Source organism: Megalops cyprinoides, chromosome 11 (assembly GCF_013368585.1).
Source record: "Megalops cyprinoides isolate fMegCyp1 chromosome 11, fMegCyp1.pri, whole genome shotgun sequence".
Taxonomy (NCBI): Eukaryota; Metazoa; Chordata; class Actinopteri; order Elopiformes; family Megalopidae; genus Megalops; species Megalops cyprinoides.
In genome coordinates, this window is record NC_050593.1 from 9,089,394 (window position 1) to 9,103,102 (window position 13,709).

Consider the following 13,709-nt stretch of genomic DNA (forward strand, 5'->3'; position numbering starts at 1 on the left):
GTGCTGTTCCTCTTTCCTTAGACACTACATTCTTGCTTTCCTCTGTTTTCTTTAATGTCTTTTGCTCTTCTGTGTCCTTCAAATTCTTTTCTTTCCCTTCTGACTTGCACTTCCTCCTCACCACCTCACGGGGGCAATGCTCAGGCCTTAGAGAGGCAGAAGGAGTATTCTGATGCAATCCGGAATGAGCGGGATGAGCTCAGGGATGAGGTGGTCCAGCTGAAAGATGTTCTAAAGGTACTGGGTCAGTGCACTGGACTGGAAATTGGACAATGTCTTGATACCTGGTCTGTTTTACCTCAAAATATCTGAAAAAGAGAGTACTTAATGCTATCATTTATCATTTTTAGAGGTCAAAAGAATAAACTGGCAATATTTGGTAATGCTGTGCTTCAGACTTAAGTTCATGACTTCAGATTTTACAAAAACATAAAGGTTTACTCATGTAGGTGCCAGGCTACATTATATTGTCACCATGCTAACTAAACCATCCTATTCTGTATAGTCTGTTTGGTTGACCTAAATTATATTCCTGAATAATTCATATATATTCCTATTCCAACAGTACCTCCACTTTAATATGCATGTACTGTTGAGTTCTGCTGTTGTGAAAGTGAAGGGAGTCAGTGAAGGGGGCCAGAAATTTACAGTCTCTCTTTCTGTTTACTTACATTCTGTGCTTTCATTCTACCCAGAAACACGGGATAGTACTTGGTGCTGACCTGACAACCAATGGGGAAGCAGGAGAAGGTGTGATTGATGGACTGGCCAATGCAGACTCTGCCCCCCGATTGGCCCAGGATGCCCCGGCCCCCCATGCGGGTGGTGACAGCATTCTGGGTAAGACATTAATGGCACACCGCTGCACACTACAGCAGCAGCACTAACACGGCTTGATAATTATCTGTTACTAACCCATGAGCTTCCATGCTTCTCGCCTGTATTTGCCCCCCTAACATTTTCTGCTCTGGGCTTCTTTCACCCAAATCCATTTCTGTTCAGAAACTGCAGAGACACACGTGCTGACTTTTGATCATATTGCAATCATGTTCCCAGGTTGTCGTTAACCAAGTCCAGATTGATGTGTTTCATTTCTTTTTTTTCATCAATGAATTTGCTTTTTATTTCTCCTCTTCCTGCGCAGTTGTTTTACTGGTAACTGGTGGGTCTACATTGGTAGGGCTGATTCTTTGTGGCAGTTCAGGTACTAATATGTGTGTGTCTCTGATTCCAAACATTTTAAAGGGGTTGTGCTGCCCTTGTAATGTCATTCTGAGTGTAATTCAGCCAGTGTCAAAGTGCTTCCAAATGATTAATTGCAAATGGGTTTATAATTGGTGCCTTTTCCAGCTTTGCCCTCATAAATGCTTGCTGTGGCCAAATCATTCATAAACACTGGCTTTTTTAATTAACTGAATCAGATTAGAATCTGGAAAGGAAATTGGATAAGCCAATATTGGCCAAACATGAATGCTCAGAAGCCCTGCAGACATCCATGAGGGTAAGAGATGATTCTCACTGTGCTCCAAGTGTAGCTTTGTGGTTAGTTCGCCACCCTCCACTTTTCGATTCGTCTGGGATCAACAGCCTTGCTTTGGCGCTCTATGCCTCTTCCTCTCCTCCTCCTCCTTGCTGACTCTACTCCAGTGATTCCTCTTTCTGCGCTAATTGACGCGGCTTAACGAACAGATTTTTAAAAAAAATCTTTGGTTGACGTCCCTCACCATTTGGCCCTACAACTGTCTCCCGATGGTCTTCCAGGCAAAGTCAACGACGAGCTGCTTGGAAGTAGAGATATGAAGGAGATGGGGATTGGAGGAATCTTGGAGAAGGCAGAGAGCCCTGCAGTTCAGCCACAGAGACAGCAGGGGGAGACAGAGACACTGGATGAGTGTGATGGTGAAATAATGCAAGAGCAGCAGCTATATAAAGATAATTTGTCCTCACTGGACCCGAGCCATACCCAGGTATCTAACAAAGAGGACCTGGAAGAGGCCCAGTCTGACACACCTGTGGCCAGCAATGAGGTCACACAAGGTGACAGTGAGCGCAGTAATAACATAGAGCTGAATAGCTGTCCCCAGAACCACCCTGAGTCCGAAACTGGACCAAGTGTGTTCTGTCACGCGCGGGTAGAGGTGGTTATAACAGGTCCCGAGGATGAGGTTAGGAATGATGAAGACAATTTTGAAAATGACATAGAAGACAATGGAGAAGAAGGTCAGGAGAAGTCAGGAGCTGTGGGTGAAGGAATGGCCAGTGAGGGTATAGTGGGTGTGAAGAACGTGGCTGAGCATGAGTGCACCGATGGAGCAGAGGAGTCTGGGAAGGAGGGTGTGGGAAGCAAGGAGGTTTGCCAGGAGGGAGCAGATTGGGAAAATGATTCCACGGCACAGCAGAACCACGGGGACGAATTCAAAGACGCAAATGAAAGCCAAGGAACAAAGGCAGGGGCACACGATCATGGGGACAGCAATACAAAGGAAGGAGAGGAAGAGAATTTGGGATGCACAGCTGAGAAAGATCCGGAAAACCCGGATGCTGTAGCCCTCAGCGTGGAGCAGGAAGAAGAGCCTGTTACTGTGGACTCAAAGGAGAAAGATGATGCTCAGGTAGGTGACCCTGTGAGCACAGCTGTGCCCCAGCCTCAGACTGGTCCTCACAGCACACCAAAAGAACTCCCCTCACAGGCATCTGCAAAACCACCACAGGCCAACCAAGGGGGGTCCTCAGGCAAAAAGAAGAAAAAGAAGAAGAAGAGTAAACAGAAGCAAAAAGGAGGAGTGCAGGGAGGTGGTTCCAAGGCCCAGGAACACCTTGCTGAAGCTGAAGAGGAGGAGGATGCAGCAAAGGTGCAGGAGAAAAGTGCAAATGACATTACAGCCTCTATGACAGGAATGCAAGAGTTTGCAGAAGAGTTCAAAGTCTCACCTGGGGAGCCTCCTGCAGGAGAGGCAGAAGTGCCAGAGCCTGATATCCCAGCTCAGACTCCAGAGGATGATGTCATAATAGAGAGGGAGAACAAAACTGAGATTGATGAAGGAGTGCAGATCAAAACCAAGGAAGTCCAGACCCCAGAGACAACAAAGGAAGTCCAGGCCTCTGAGCAAACGAAAGAAGTCCAGACCCCAGAGACAACAGAGGAAGTCCTGACCTCAGAGAAAATGGAGGAAGTCCAGGCCTCTGAGGAAACAGAGGAAGTCCTGACCTCAGAGAAAATGGAGGAAGTCCAGGCCTCTGAGGAAACAGAGGAAATCCAGACCTCAGAGGCAAACAAGGAAGTCTTGACCTCAGAGAAGATGGAAGAAGTCCAGACCTTGAAGACAACAGAGGAAATACAGCCTTTGGACACAGCAGAGGACGTCCAGACCAAGGAGGACTGTCTTGAGTCCACTAGCTCTGCTAACACTGAAGGACTTGAGAAAGAAGAGAGGCTGCTTGCAGAATGTGGTCCTCTGGTGGAAACCCAGAACAGTAGAGACACAGAAGTGGAACCAAAAGAGACCCCAAGTCCTGCTACTCAACAAGCAGGGTCAGAGAACACACGTGACCTCAATGGTGAAAGCACACACAACATCGAGGCTGAAAACACACATAACCTCGAGGCTGAAAATGCACGCAACCTCCAGGCTGAACAAGCATGTGACATCAAGCTTGAGGTGGAGTCTGACCATGCAGCTGCTGACAGTGCTGCTCCTATCAGTGTGGGCTCCATCCAGGCCTCAAAGGAGAGCAAAGAGGGGAACCCTCAGGGGGCAGGGAGCACCCAAGAGGTAAGCGATGATGCCCCAACTGAGGCACTGGAGATTGAAGACTTTGACAGCTGCGAAGAGGCTGACTCCACAGTGCAGGAGGAACCGATGGATCCGGCAGAGGAGGCCAGAGAAGAGCAGCTGTTCACAGACAGCTCTGAGAGGCAGGAGCAGGAAGAGCTTGCAGAGTATGCAATAGAGAGCAGTGTGGCCCATAGCGAAGATCTTGGGGGTGAGAACCAGGTGGTCTCAGAGGAAGGGAGCCACTCTGGTGAAGAACTGTCCGACAGCGTGGGAGAGCCTGAGGTGGACCTCCAGGACACAGAGGCGCAAAATGGGGAATCCAGTGACCAGCAGCAGGAGGGGGGCAGGGGCTCATGTGAGGCACGGGAGGATGCCGCAAGAGAAAATCCAGATGATGCAGACGCTCCGCTGCAGGAGGAAGAGGAGGAGGACGATGATGAAGGATTATCGTTTGATTTTGATGAAGATTTGGACGCATCCGAAAGCACACCCTCAGGACCAAACCCTGAGGATGGAGAGGCAGATGCACCCACAGCAAGAGAATCTCCTGAGGAGGTGGTGGATGGAAAGCCTGACCTCCATGCCGAGGCAGGCCAAGAGGAGCCCCGACAGAACGCTGACGCCCCCTCCTATAAAGCTGAGGAAACGGAGTCCGAGGTGGATGGAGAAGAGCCAGGGTTAGTGCTGAGTGCGCAATCACAGCCAGGACAGAGTTCATTCGAGGAAGGGGAAGAGGCGATAGCATTTGTGGCACCACCAGACAGTCAAGCCTCGCAGAGAGGCCGTAAAGATTCCTCCAAAAGTAGTAAGAAAGGCAAAGGGAAAGGCAAAGAAGACTGCCGCATGTCTTAGTCTTATTTCAAGCAAGTCCCTTTTAAAGTCAATGATACTGTTGGAGGTCACACTTCAAAATTATGTCTAACTTCATAAGGTGTTCATAAAGCATAGAGATTCTTGAGCATAGTGCTACCCCTTGATGAGGCTGTCATAAGCAAATTTGGTGGCTGAAATGGAGTGATATACCACATTTTTTAGTGCATTGTTTCTTTAAAAAAAAAAACTAAAAAACACGTCATCATTCTAGTATGAAGGCCACATTTACAAAGTAGCAAGTTCATGCTCATGAATGTGTTGCATATGCTTCAGGAAGGTTTTATGAAGTTACACAGTGATCCTGTAGGGCACAATCGCAATACCACCATATCCACCCCAAAGTGTTTATGTTAGTAATAATTTCCTGAGTCAGGTGCCTCTGCAAGCTTACTATGTTAGCCATAACTGTATTTTCAAATTTGGAGTGTCATATGTTTTCATTCTTATGGCTGACTGTATTCATGCCCTGTGTTATAGCAATGAAAAAGGATGGCTGTACCATTAAGTGCAATTTTGAAAATGACCTTATTTGGCTTTGATTCCTGATCCTCTCACTTATGCCAGAAAATTGTACTGTTTTCTTCAGCTTTGATGAGGTGATATGCTGTGCAGAACAGCCTCTTTAAAGTGTTTAATGTCTGATTGTTACTGTTTATGAATATTGCCACAAGTAGATAGGTCAAATTTGAAATACACTGAATATTGATATCCTTCTCACACAATGATTGTATTTTACTTTATGATAGGCTGAGTGAGGATAATGTACAACAGAAAATCTATTTATTTTTATATTGGTCAGTTTTCTGGTTGTTAGGTCGTTTTCAGGTTTATGTATACTCCTAGTCATGTAAGAAATGTTTTTACAAAAGTTCATTAAAGTAACCATTTTTAGTGAGTTGGTTTTGTTATGACTGTGTATGTGTCTCAGATTAGTACTATACTGGTTGTCACTAGGATGGAGTTACACTCGCTGTTTCTTTTGTCAGGGCTGCAACATTTCAGATTTTAGCTTTTCAGATTCATTTATTAAAAATCACATTGAGTACCGTTGTTTGAATTTGAAAATGGCGCATCCACATGCTTGTATCAGACAGAATGACCACCACAATGCCCTTATGTGTACCTATGTCCTAACTTAAGAGTTGTCTGTACGCTCAATTGCAATCTCCCATGTTGTCAATGCGTGCTACTAGTGATAGGGTTGTGCCCTTTGTTACAAAAGCTAGATCACAACGCTAGCTACGCCTTGTGTCCAACAACACAATAAAAACCAGTGCCAACATGCGTGATGTGCTACAGTCTCTGTGGTCTTGTGGCTATAGCATTTTACATCCGCCTTTTTAAATAAATAGGGTATTTATTCAGTTCTTCCTCGTGCTTCTGAAGGCGACCTGGTAGTTGGTTGGTACTGTTTGTAGCGCCGGGTGAAAACTCGGCTATTGAGTATTTGAGAGGGCTTATATATATAATGTATATATATATATATAATGTATATATATAAACACTTATAATATTCGTTAAAATCTACACAGGGACTTTAAATTATTCATGTGTATCCATAATGTTTATACAGATAGATAATATGAATATCTCAAGATCCTACATGCTGCAGCCCTAGACAGTGTAACACAGCAGTGATCTTTTTAAGTGGCATGACTTATTTTAATCTATTGAAGTTTTGTGTTCACCTCGTGCAGAGATGCCTAAATGTAATGAAATATGCAATAAATATGAGAGTAAACCATACATACCGCATAGCATGAAATGGAGTAAACCTATCCGCCGATTACTAATTCCGCAGCATTTTAAACAGCCATTGCTCCGCATTTACGTACTGTACATCACACCACAGTTTGAAATAATGTCTCTTAACACAAATACTTCCTGGGGAGGGTCTTTCACCTAGTTGTGTCCTCTTAAGTAAAACTGGAACAGTTTTAGATATTAGTTTTCTTTTCTCTGTAATGTAATGACTCACAATTAAATGCAAGGTTTTTTTTTTTTGTTTTTTTGACACAGTTCAGTTCAGAGTACAGAAATCACCAAAGTTAATGAAGACTGTTTTGCTTAGGAAAAAGTAACACTAGCATTTAATTGTAAGTCAGAGTTAAGAACATATCACAATTAAATAAAGGCATGAATCTTCCATTTTAGACACCATGTTGTACTGTTTATTATAGCTGAAATGTATCACAAACCACTGAAGGTTTGAGCAAAACTGCATCTTGGCTGAGCAAAGTCCTGCTTCTTAAAACTCATGTGGCACCTACTGGACAATATGTGTATTGCATTCTGTCGGATCACTGCAAATAAAACACTGGTCTCCTCATTTACTAATTTTTCTGTTTTCTTCTCCGTGTCCTAGAAAGATTTAAAGAGTGAGATATTGTAACACTGTTTAAGCACTCATATTTCACTAGACATTAGTTGAATGACACTGCATTTGAGTTGTTGAGGGTAATCTTATCTTTAATTACAAAGATGCCAAATTTCCAGTTTTCCCTAGCAATTGGGATACTGATGTCAGAGATTAATGTTTTACCTATGGTGTGAGAAACCATAATGAATGAGGCAATTACCCATATTACTGAGATAAAAATGTTATATACACTGTAAATGTAAAATATGGTGACGAGGAAGTGTGTGTGCCCATAGAACTTTTAACATACCCTTTGCTTTTTTTGTTCGTTTAAAAAAAAAAAAAAAACCTTGATTCACTAGTTTTCAATATTTTTTGCCACAGTCTTTAAAGGAAATCACTGAGTTTGCTTCACAGATTTTTTTTTTGCCTGAATTAAAGTGGCAATTCTAAACTTCTTGCAATCTTAAAAAATACTGCCTTGGCAAGTTCACAATATTTTCAACATTTACAACACATTTTAGATGTTATTGCTAACCATTATTAACTACAGTTGGTCCTGTAGTACACAGTCCTGTGAAGAAATACATGAATGACCACCTGTTGTATGACAGTATGTTGTGAAGAGTATGAGATGTGTAGCAGAGATGGCTCTGTAGTGTTGGAGCAGCTTGTAGTAAGAGAAAGACTCCGTTTCTTGCAGTGTGTGTGTGTGTGTGTGTGTGTGTGTGTGTGTGTGTGCGTGTGCACGTGTGTGTGCATGTGCGTGTGTGCGTGCGCGTGCGTGTGAGAGCGAGAGAGAGAGAGAGAGAGAGAAAGAGTGTACACGTGTTTATGTGTTTAATTGTAGTGCATGGTGCACAGGTCTGTTTGCAGTTGTATATTCACTCCACAGTCATTGCATGCTAACCTAGAGGATATCAGCTCATTTGCATGCATCATGTGACATAAACCCCTGAATCCCAGCTCCTCCCTTTCCACTCCTCTGGCACCTCCTCTCCCTGGTATGTTAACATTAACTTTTTAACAGATTGTGATGTAAGACATGGTTGTTTCACACAGAGAATCATCATTTGTTTCATGTTTTAATTTGTTCATTTGAATACATGCCTGAAAAAAGATCAAAGCACCCGTTTCAACCTAAATTTCAACTATAATGGTTTTAATTATACAGACAGAAGTTTCCAGGTTAAAAGCAATACATGCTTCTCTATAAGTATACTTAAACAATAAAAAATATTCAATAACACTATTATATTAGCATTGCTTTCATTAGTATTCTAGTGTGCTAAAGCTAACATTTGTGTAGGTAACTGACTCTTACCCTCCACGCTAGGCTGTTTATAATAATCTACCTGTAGCAAGAACATCATCCTGGGCCTTATGCAAGGCAGTGCTGCTTCCCCTGAGTCTGCAGCTGTGCTGTCTGTCTTACAGAAATCCGCCTGAGGAAGCTGGTGGATGAGAGAGAGACTTTGGTGGAACAGGTGAGTGTTGATCCCACTGGTTTACACCAATTTAAAACTCTACCTATGCAAGTTTTGCATTGAGCTAGAGAATGGTCCATAGCTTGCCAAAATGATTTTTGTAGCATAATTGAGATACGATCTTCACTGAACTGTCATTTGAACTGAGCTGTCAGACAGGCTGAGCTTAGCTAAACTGTCAGCTGAGTTGAGCTGAGGTATCAGACAGGCTGACCTCAGATAAGCTATGAGCCGAGCCGTGCTGTCAGGTGACCCTGCCTACACCTCATTGTGCACAGGTGAGGAAACTGAAGGCTCAGCTGGAGCAGAAGCAGAAGAACGGGACGGAGGAGAGTGTGAGCCCCGAGGCTGACGTCCTGGAAAACGGCACCGACCCGCACATCCTCGATGTCCAGAGTAAGACAGCATCCTCCTCCCTCCAGCAGCACGGTGACCAGAAGCAGTAGCATTACTGTAGCATTATTGCAGATGGGGGAGAGCATTACAAACATTACAAACAGAAGTATTACTGCGGGGGGCTGCGCCATTACAGAATTACAGGCAATAGTATTACTGCAGATGGCGGCACCATTTCAGTATTACAGACAATAGTATTACTGAAGAGGGCATTGGAAAAATATTGGAAATGGAAAAGTAACTGGACAGGTCATAGTCTAGCCATTGTTTATTCCTGTCCTTCCATTTTGTATATAGAGAAAAACTTGCCATTCTGTGACTTTTATAATCTGTTGTTTTGCCAATTTAATTTTATAATCTTTTGTTTTACCAATTTAACAGGAGATGCCAACAGGCAAATCAGCGACCTTAAGTTTAAGCTTGTCAAATCTGAGCAGGAGGTCACAGCTTTGGAGCAGAACGTGAGTATAACACAATCTCAGATGCATAAAAACTGCACTTAGACTGTTATACTGTTATACAGCAGAGGTATATTGAAATCGGAGATGGCTGTCTGTCTGTTTCTGCAATGTTACACACATTGCAGATGTCATTCATTTTAACTGTCATGTTTCTCACTGTCAAGCTACTGTTACTGTACCATATCATAGAGTCATTAGCCATCTGTGGAGTGTCTCTTTACACTTTGAGTAGAGGTTTGTATCACTTTTGCAGTTGCATCGGCCAGAAAATGATTCATTCAGTCTCCGTGTCATGTTCATTGAATCACATGAAGCTGAATGCACAGACCAGCCCACCAATTGGAAGTTTACTTGACAGCTAATCTGCATTTCCAATCACAGCTGCCAGTTAACCTATTCAGATAATCTACTGCATGAGTCCATCTATAATCTACTGCCCTGTTTTACACACATCTACGCCTTTAATGGAACATCATGAGTGGTGACATCACTACTGCATAGTTTTTTATTGTTGGACAGTCTGCCTGTTGGGCTTACAGTTTTCAGTGGGTTCAGTGGGGGGTTTTGTCCTCCCTGATCGCAGGAGGTTGACTTAAGTTCTCATCTGAGTCGTACCAAAGACTTTGGTACTCAGCATTGAAAGAAATGGATTGTGGGTAGTGACCCTGCGCTAGATTGGTGTCCTGTCCTGGGGATACGCTTGTACACGCAGCCTCTTCACAGCAGAGAGATCAGGTTAAACCTGTGTGGGCAGCAGTGCGGTGTAGTGATAAAGAGCAGGGGTCGTAACTGAAAGGTTGCCGATTTGATTCCCTGTTGGGGCACTGCTGTTGTAACCTTTGCCAAGGCACTAACCCAAAAAATGCCTCAGTAAATATCAAACTGTTTAAAAGGAGAAAACCGTCACTCTGGATAAGAACATCTACTGAATGACAATAGTGTATATAATAGTAATGCAATGTAACCCTGTGCCTCTAAGCACATTAATGTGGACAGGCCTCCTCTCTCCTCTCTGTAATTGCAGGTCATACGATTGGAAGGCCAGGTGACTCGCTACAAGTCTGCCTCCGAGAACGCAGAGAAGGTGGAGGATGATCTGAAGGCAGAGAAGCGCAAGCTGCAGAGAGAGGTAGGGGAACGGCAGACGCCAGCGCCCCGTGCGCTCTCCCCAGTTTGGGTCAGTGTGTCTCACGGTCCTGACTGCTCCCTCTCCTGCCCCACAGCTGCGGGCAGCGCTGGACAAGATCGACGAGCTGGAGGCCAGCAACAGCCACCTGACCAAGCGTCTGGAGAAGATGAAGGCCAACCGAAACGCCCTGCTTTCTCAGCAATAACCACGCCCCAGCCCCCCCCCCCCCCCGCAAACAGCTCACCTCCAACTGGCCATTGGCGGCTCCGCCCACCCACCGCAACACATCATGCTCCATTTTAATGAAGAAAAACTGAGATTATACGAAACCCTAGATATATCCTCAACTCACGCAACCACACACACAAACACGCTATGTGCCATTCTTCATAGATATTATTAGGTTATAATTTTTTTAAGAGAATGAGTAATGATAACTTAGCAAGTGCATTGACCCCTGGTGGTCTCTTTGTGCCGACGGGGTTGCAGGTGAAACATTGTGCCTGGCTTCCCTGAATTGCGCCGGATCGCGGCCAGGTGACCACGTAACCGGGACAGCTCTGGGCCATGCTTCAGCTGCACAGGTGGAGAGACAGGAGCCAGGTAGTGCAGCATTCTGGGACAGAAGGGCTCTCAGAGCGGCCTCGGGTCAGAATAGACAGTACGCGGTGTGAGTGAGCAGGTGAGCTGTGTCTCCCCACATACCACGGCATACCTGCCCAGTGAACTGGCTGTATCTGACGCACGCCCGGCACCTCACACTACACCACGCCCCCTCTTGACCGCGCCAGCCAATGAGTTCCGTCCCCTCTGCTGCCTGGCTGCATGGACCAGGCCAGACCGTCAGTTCTTCGTCTGGTTCAGGACATGGTGCCGGACCCAGCGCGCTCCTCCTGCTTCTACCTTGCATTTTCTCTGAGGGACACATTTTTGCTTTTTGTTTCTCCTCAAACAGTAATAACGAGGTCAACAGACTCTGTCTCTCTGCTTGTGACCCCAGCCAAACTGTGTGACGTTTGTGTGCACACACACGCTTTTCCTCTTTTGTTACCTGTGTACGTGTCCACAGTCACGGTGTGTCTAGCAGACAGTAGAGGTAGTGAGGCTCCAGCGTCCTCTTAATCAGGAGCTAACTTCTCTCTTTTTCTATGTTTCATTTCGTTTTGTTTTGGCACAAAGAAACGCTAAAGCCATTGTCACGGGAAGTATATCGGCACTTGTGGTTTCACCAACTTTCATTTTCATCTGGTCTTTGAGGAGAAAAAAACCAATGGAATGAATAATGTGCTGCAATAATACTGACTTCTTGTTGAATGTATCGGTTGTTGCATTGACACTCGAACCTCAACAGCCTGACTCTCTCCAAACCAATCCCATAGGTATGCATAGGTCAGCATTCCATGCCCCCAAAGCTCTGCAGTCCGAAACGTGCCGGGCCCCGAGATGACAGCAACGACGTGAGGAGGGGGGCTGGGTGGAGCAGAGGAAAGCCCCTCCCCCTCCCCACCCTCTGGCCCTGCCCCCAGCCTGCTGTCGCCTAATCCGTGGATCCCACAGCTCTGGGAGTCTCTGCATCACCCTGTTTACAAAGCTTTAAAATCGTTTTTAAAAAAAAGAAAGGAAAGAATTGTAATCTTTGTGCAATATTTGAAATGTCTATTAAAGCTGAAGTTGAAGTTGTTTGTTGTCATCTGCTTGATTAATACAACAGTCTCATTACATGAAAAGCTTTGTATTGACAAGAATAAAAACTTCATGGTTACATGGGAGTGTATTTAACCTGCTTTGCACCTTTTGAGGTTTAATTGGTGTAGAATCCTCCCCTCCCCCAAAAGCAGATAGGTTCTGGTGGGAAATAGTAGTTTTCACAATCTGACATCTTATTTTCACCAAAATTTTTCATTTTAGTTCTGAGAAATAGGCTTGCAAAATACCCCACTCAGCAACATAAAACCAGCCATTTGGACTATTACTGTTATTACTATCTGCACTGCACTCATATAACATCAGACACTCACTTTGAGACTTCCACAGATTATCTAAATGAGTTTTTTCCCCTTGTTGCACCTCTATGATGGAATTACCAGGTGTTAGGGCTGTATCATCACAACCCTGCACTCAAAGCTTTATATATATATATTTAGAAAATAAACCATTTTTTCATGGAGAAGTGACTCCTGTAGTCTTTTCAGAATCATTACTTCACTCCACAGCATGACCTAATAAGAGAGGGTCAAAGTTCAAATCTCATACTCAAATGCACTGATGTTAGCCATACAAATATCGTATTTGACACACAGCTATGCCAGGGCATGTCATAAAGAAGGTTTCAGCTGTAAGGCAGTTGCATTTTTGTCCTGTAAGTTGTAAGATCCATTGACCAGTATGTCCACTTGCAAATCAGCTGCAGTTTTGTGTTTAAGTAGCTGTACAACCTTGTAATATGTTGCAGTCCTGAAAAAAGCACCGTCTTCCTTACTGCCAGAACCCCACTGTTAACATACCTAAGAAATCACTCTAAGCCACAATGTCATTCCTGTCCACTGAAGAACTGTATGTGAAATGAAGCAACCTGTCTTGATTGTTGCATGATATGGTCAGTGACAGAGCCTTTAGAAGGCTATCAAGTGTCAATTTACAAGCAATTCAATTATAGATGTAATAAGACCTTGAGAAGGCATTGGAAGTGACTGAGCTGTACTCCCTCACACCATATCAGGCTCCTGGAGAACTATGGTCAGTTTCCCATATGAACCAATAGGGGGTGCTATGTGACTGTCTTTCTCCATTCTCACGTATTCTCACAAAATGGACATTAGAAAAGCAATCTTCCAAAAAGTTAGCTCTTATGGGCCATTAAATTCAAAGAACAGTTTTCATTTTTGTCAATGATCAAATACTACACACCAAATTAATGTATAACTCAAGTGAGTTTTATTTGATAAAGTCTTATTTACAGAGGGATTGTCACAGCACACATCACAGAGTTCAACAATGTATTAAGGAATAGCAATGATGTGGTAGACACAGGGAATCACCTGGAAGAGCAGCAACAGAATCAGTGAGATGGTATCTATCTATGCCTGATCTAAGACAGAAAGCTAGACGCCTAAATGGTAAAAACCGAAAAAAAAAAAAACACACAATAGCAAAATTAACTGATTAGGGCCACCATCTGAATTCTGGTTAGCAAGCTGGAGCTCATCCAGTAGTGACTGTAATCTGTGG

The 13,709-nt window shown here is 44.0% G+C and overlaps 1 protein-coding gene across 2 annotated transcripts in view; it reads left to right on the top strand.

The window, feature by feature from the left end:
* Positions 1-12,151, top strand: part of lrrfip1a (leucine rich repeat (in FLII) interacting protein 1a) — a 65,264-nt gene extending 53,113 nt beyond the window's left edge. For both annotated transcript variants that reach the window (XM_036541060.1, XM_036541061.1), the window contains 7 exons: positions 145-237; positions 696-840; positions 8,446-8,495; positions 8,774-8,891; positions 9,273-9,352; positions 10,377-10,481; positions 10,576-12,151. In XM_036541060.1, coding sequence (XP_036396953.1) covers positions 145-237; positions 696-840; positions 8,446-8,495; positions 8,774-8,891; positions 9,273-9,352; positions 10,377-10,481; positions 10,576-10,686 — 702 coding nt within the window. In that variant the 3' untranslated portion in view covers positions 10,687-12,151. The remainder of the gene's footprint in view (positions 1-144; positions 238-695; positions 841-8,445; positions 8,496-8,773; positions 8,892-9,272; positions 9,353-10,376; positions 10,482-10,575) is intronic.
* Positions 12,152-13,709: the final 1,558 nt, after the last annotated feature.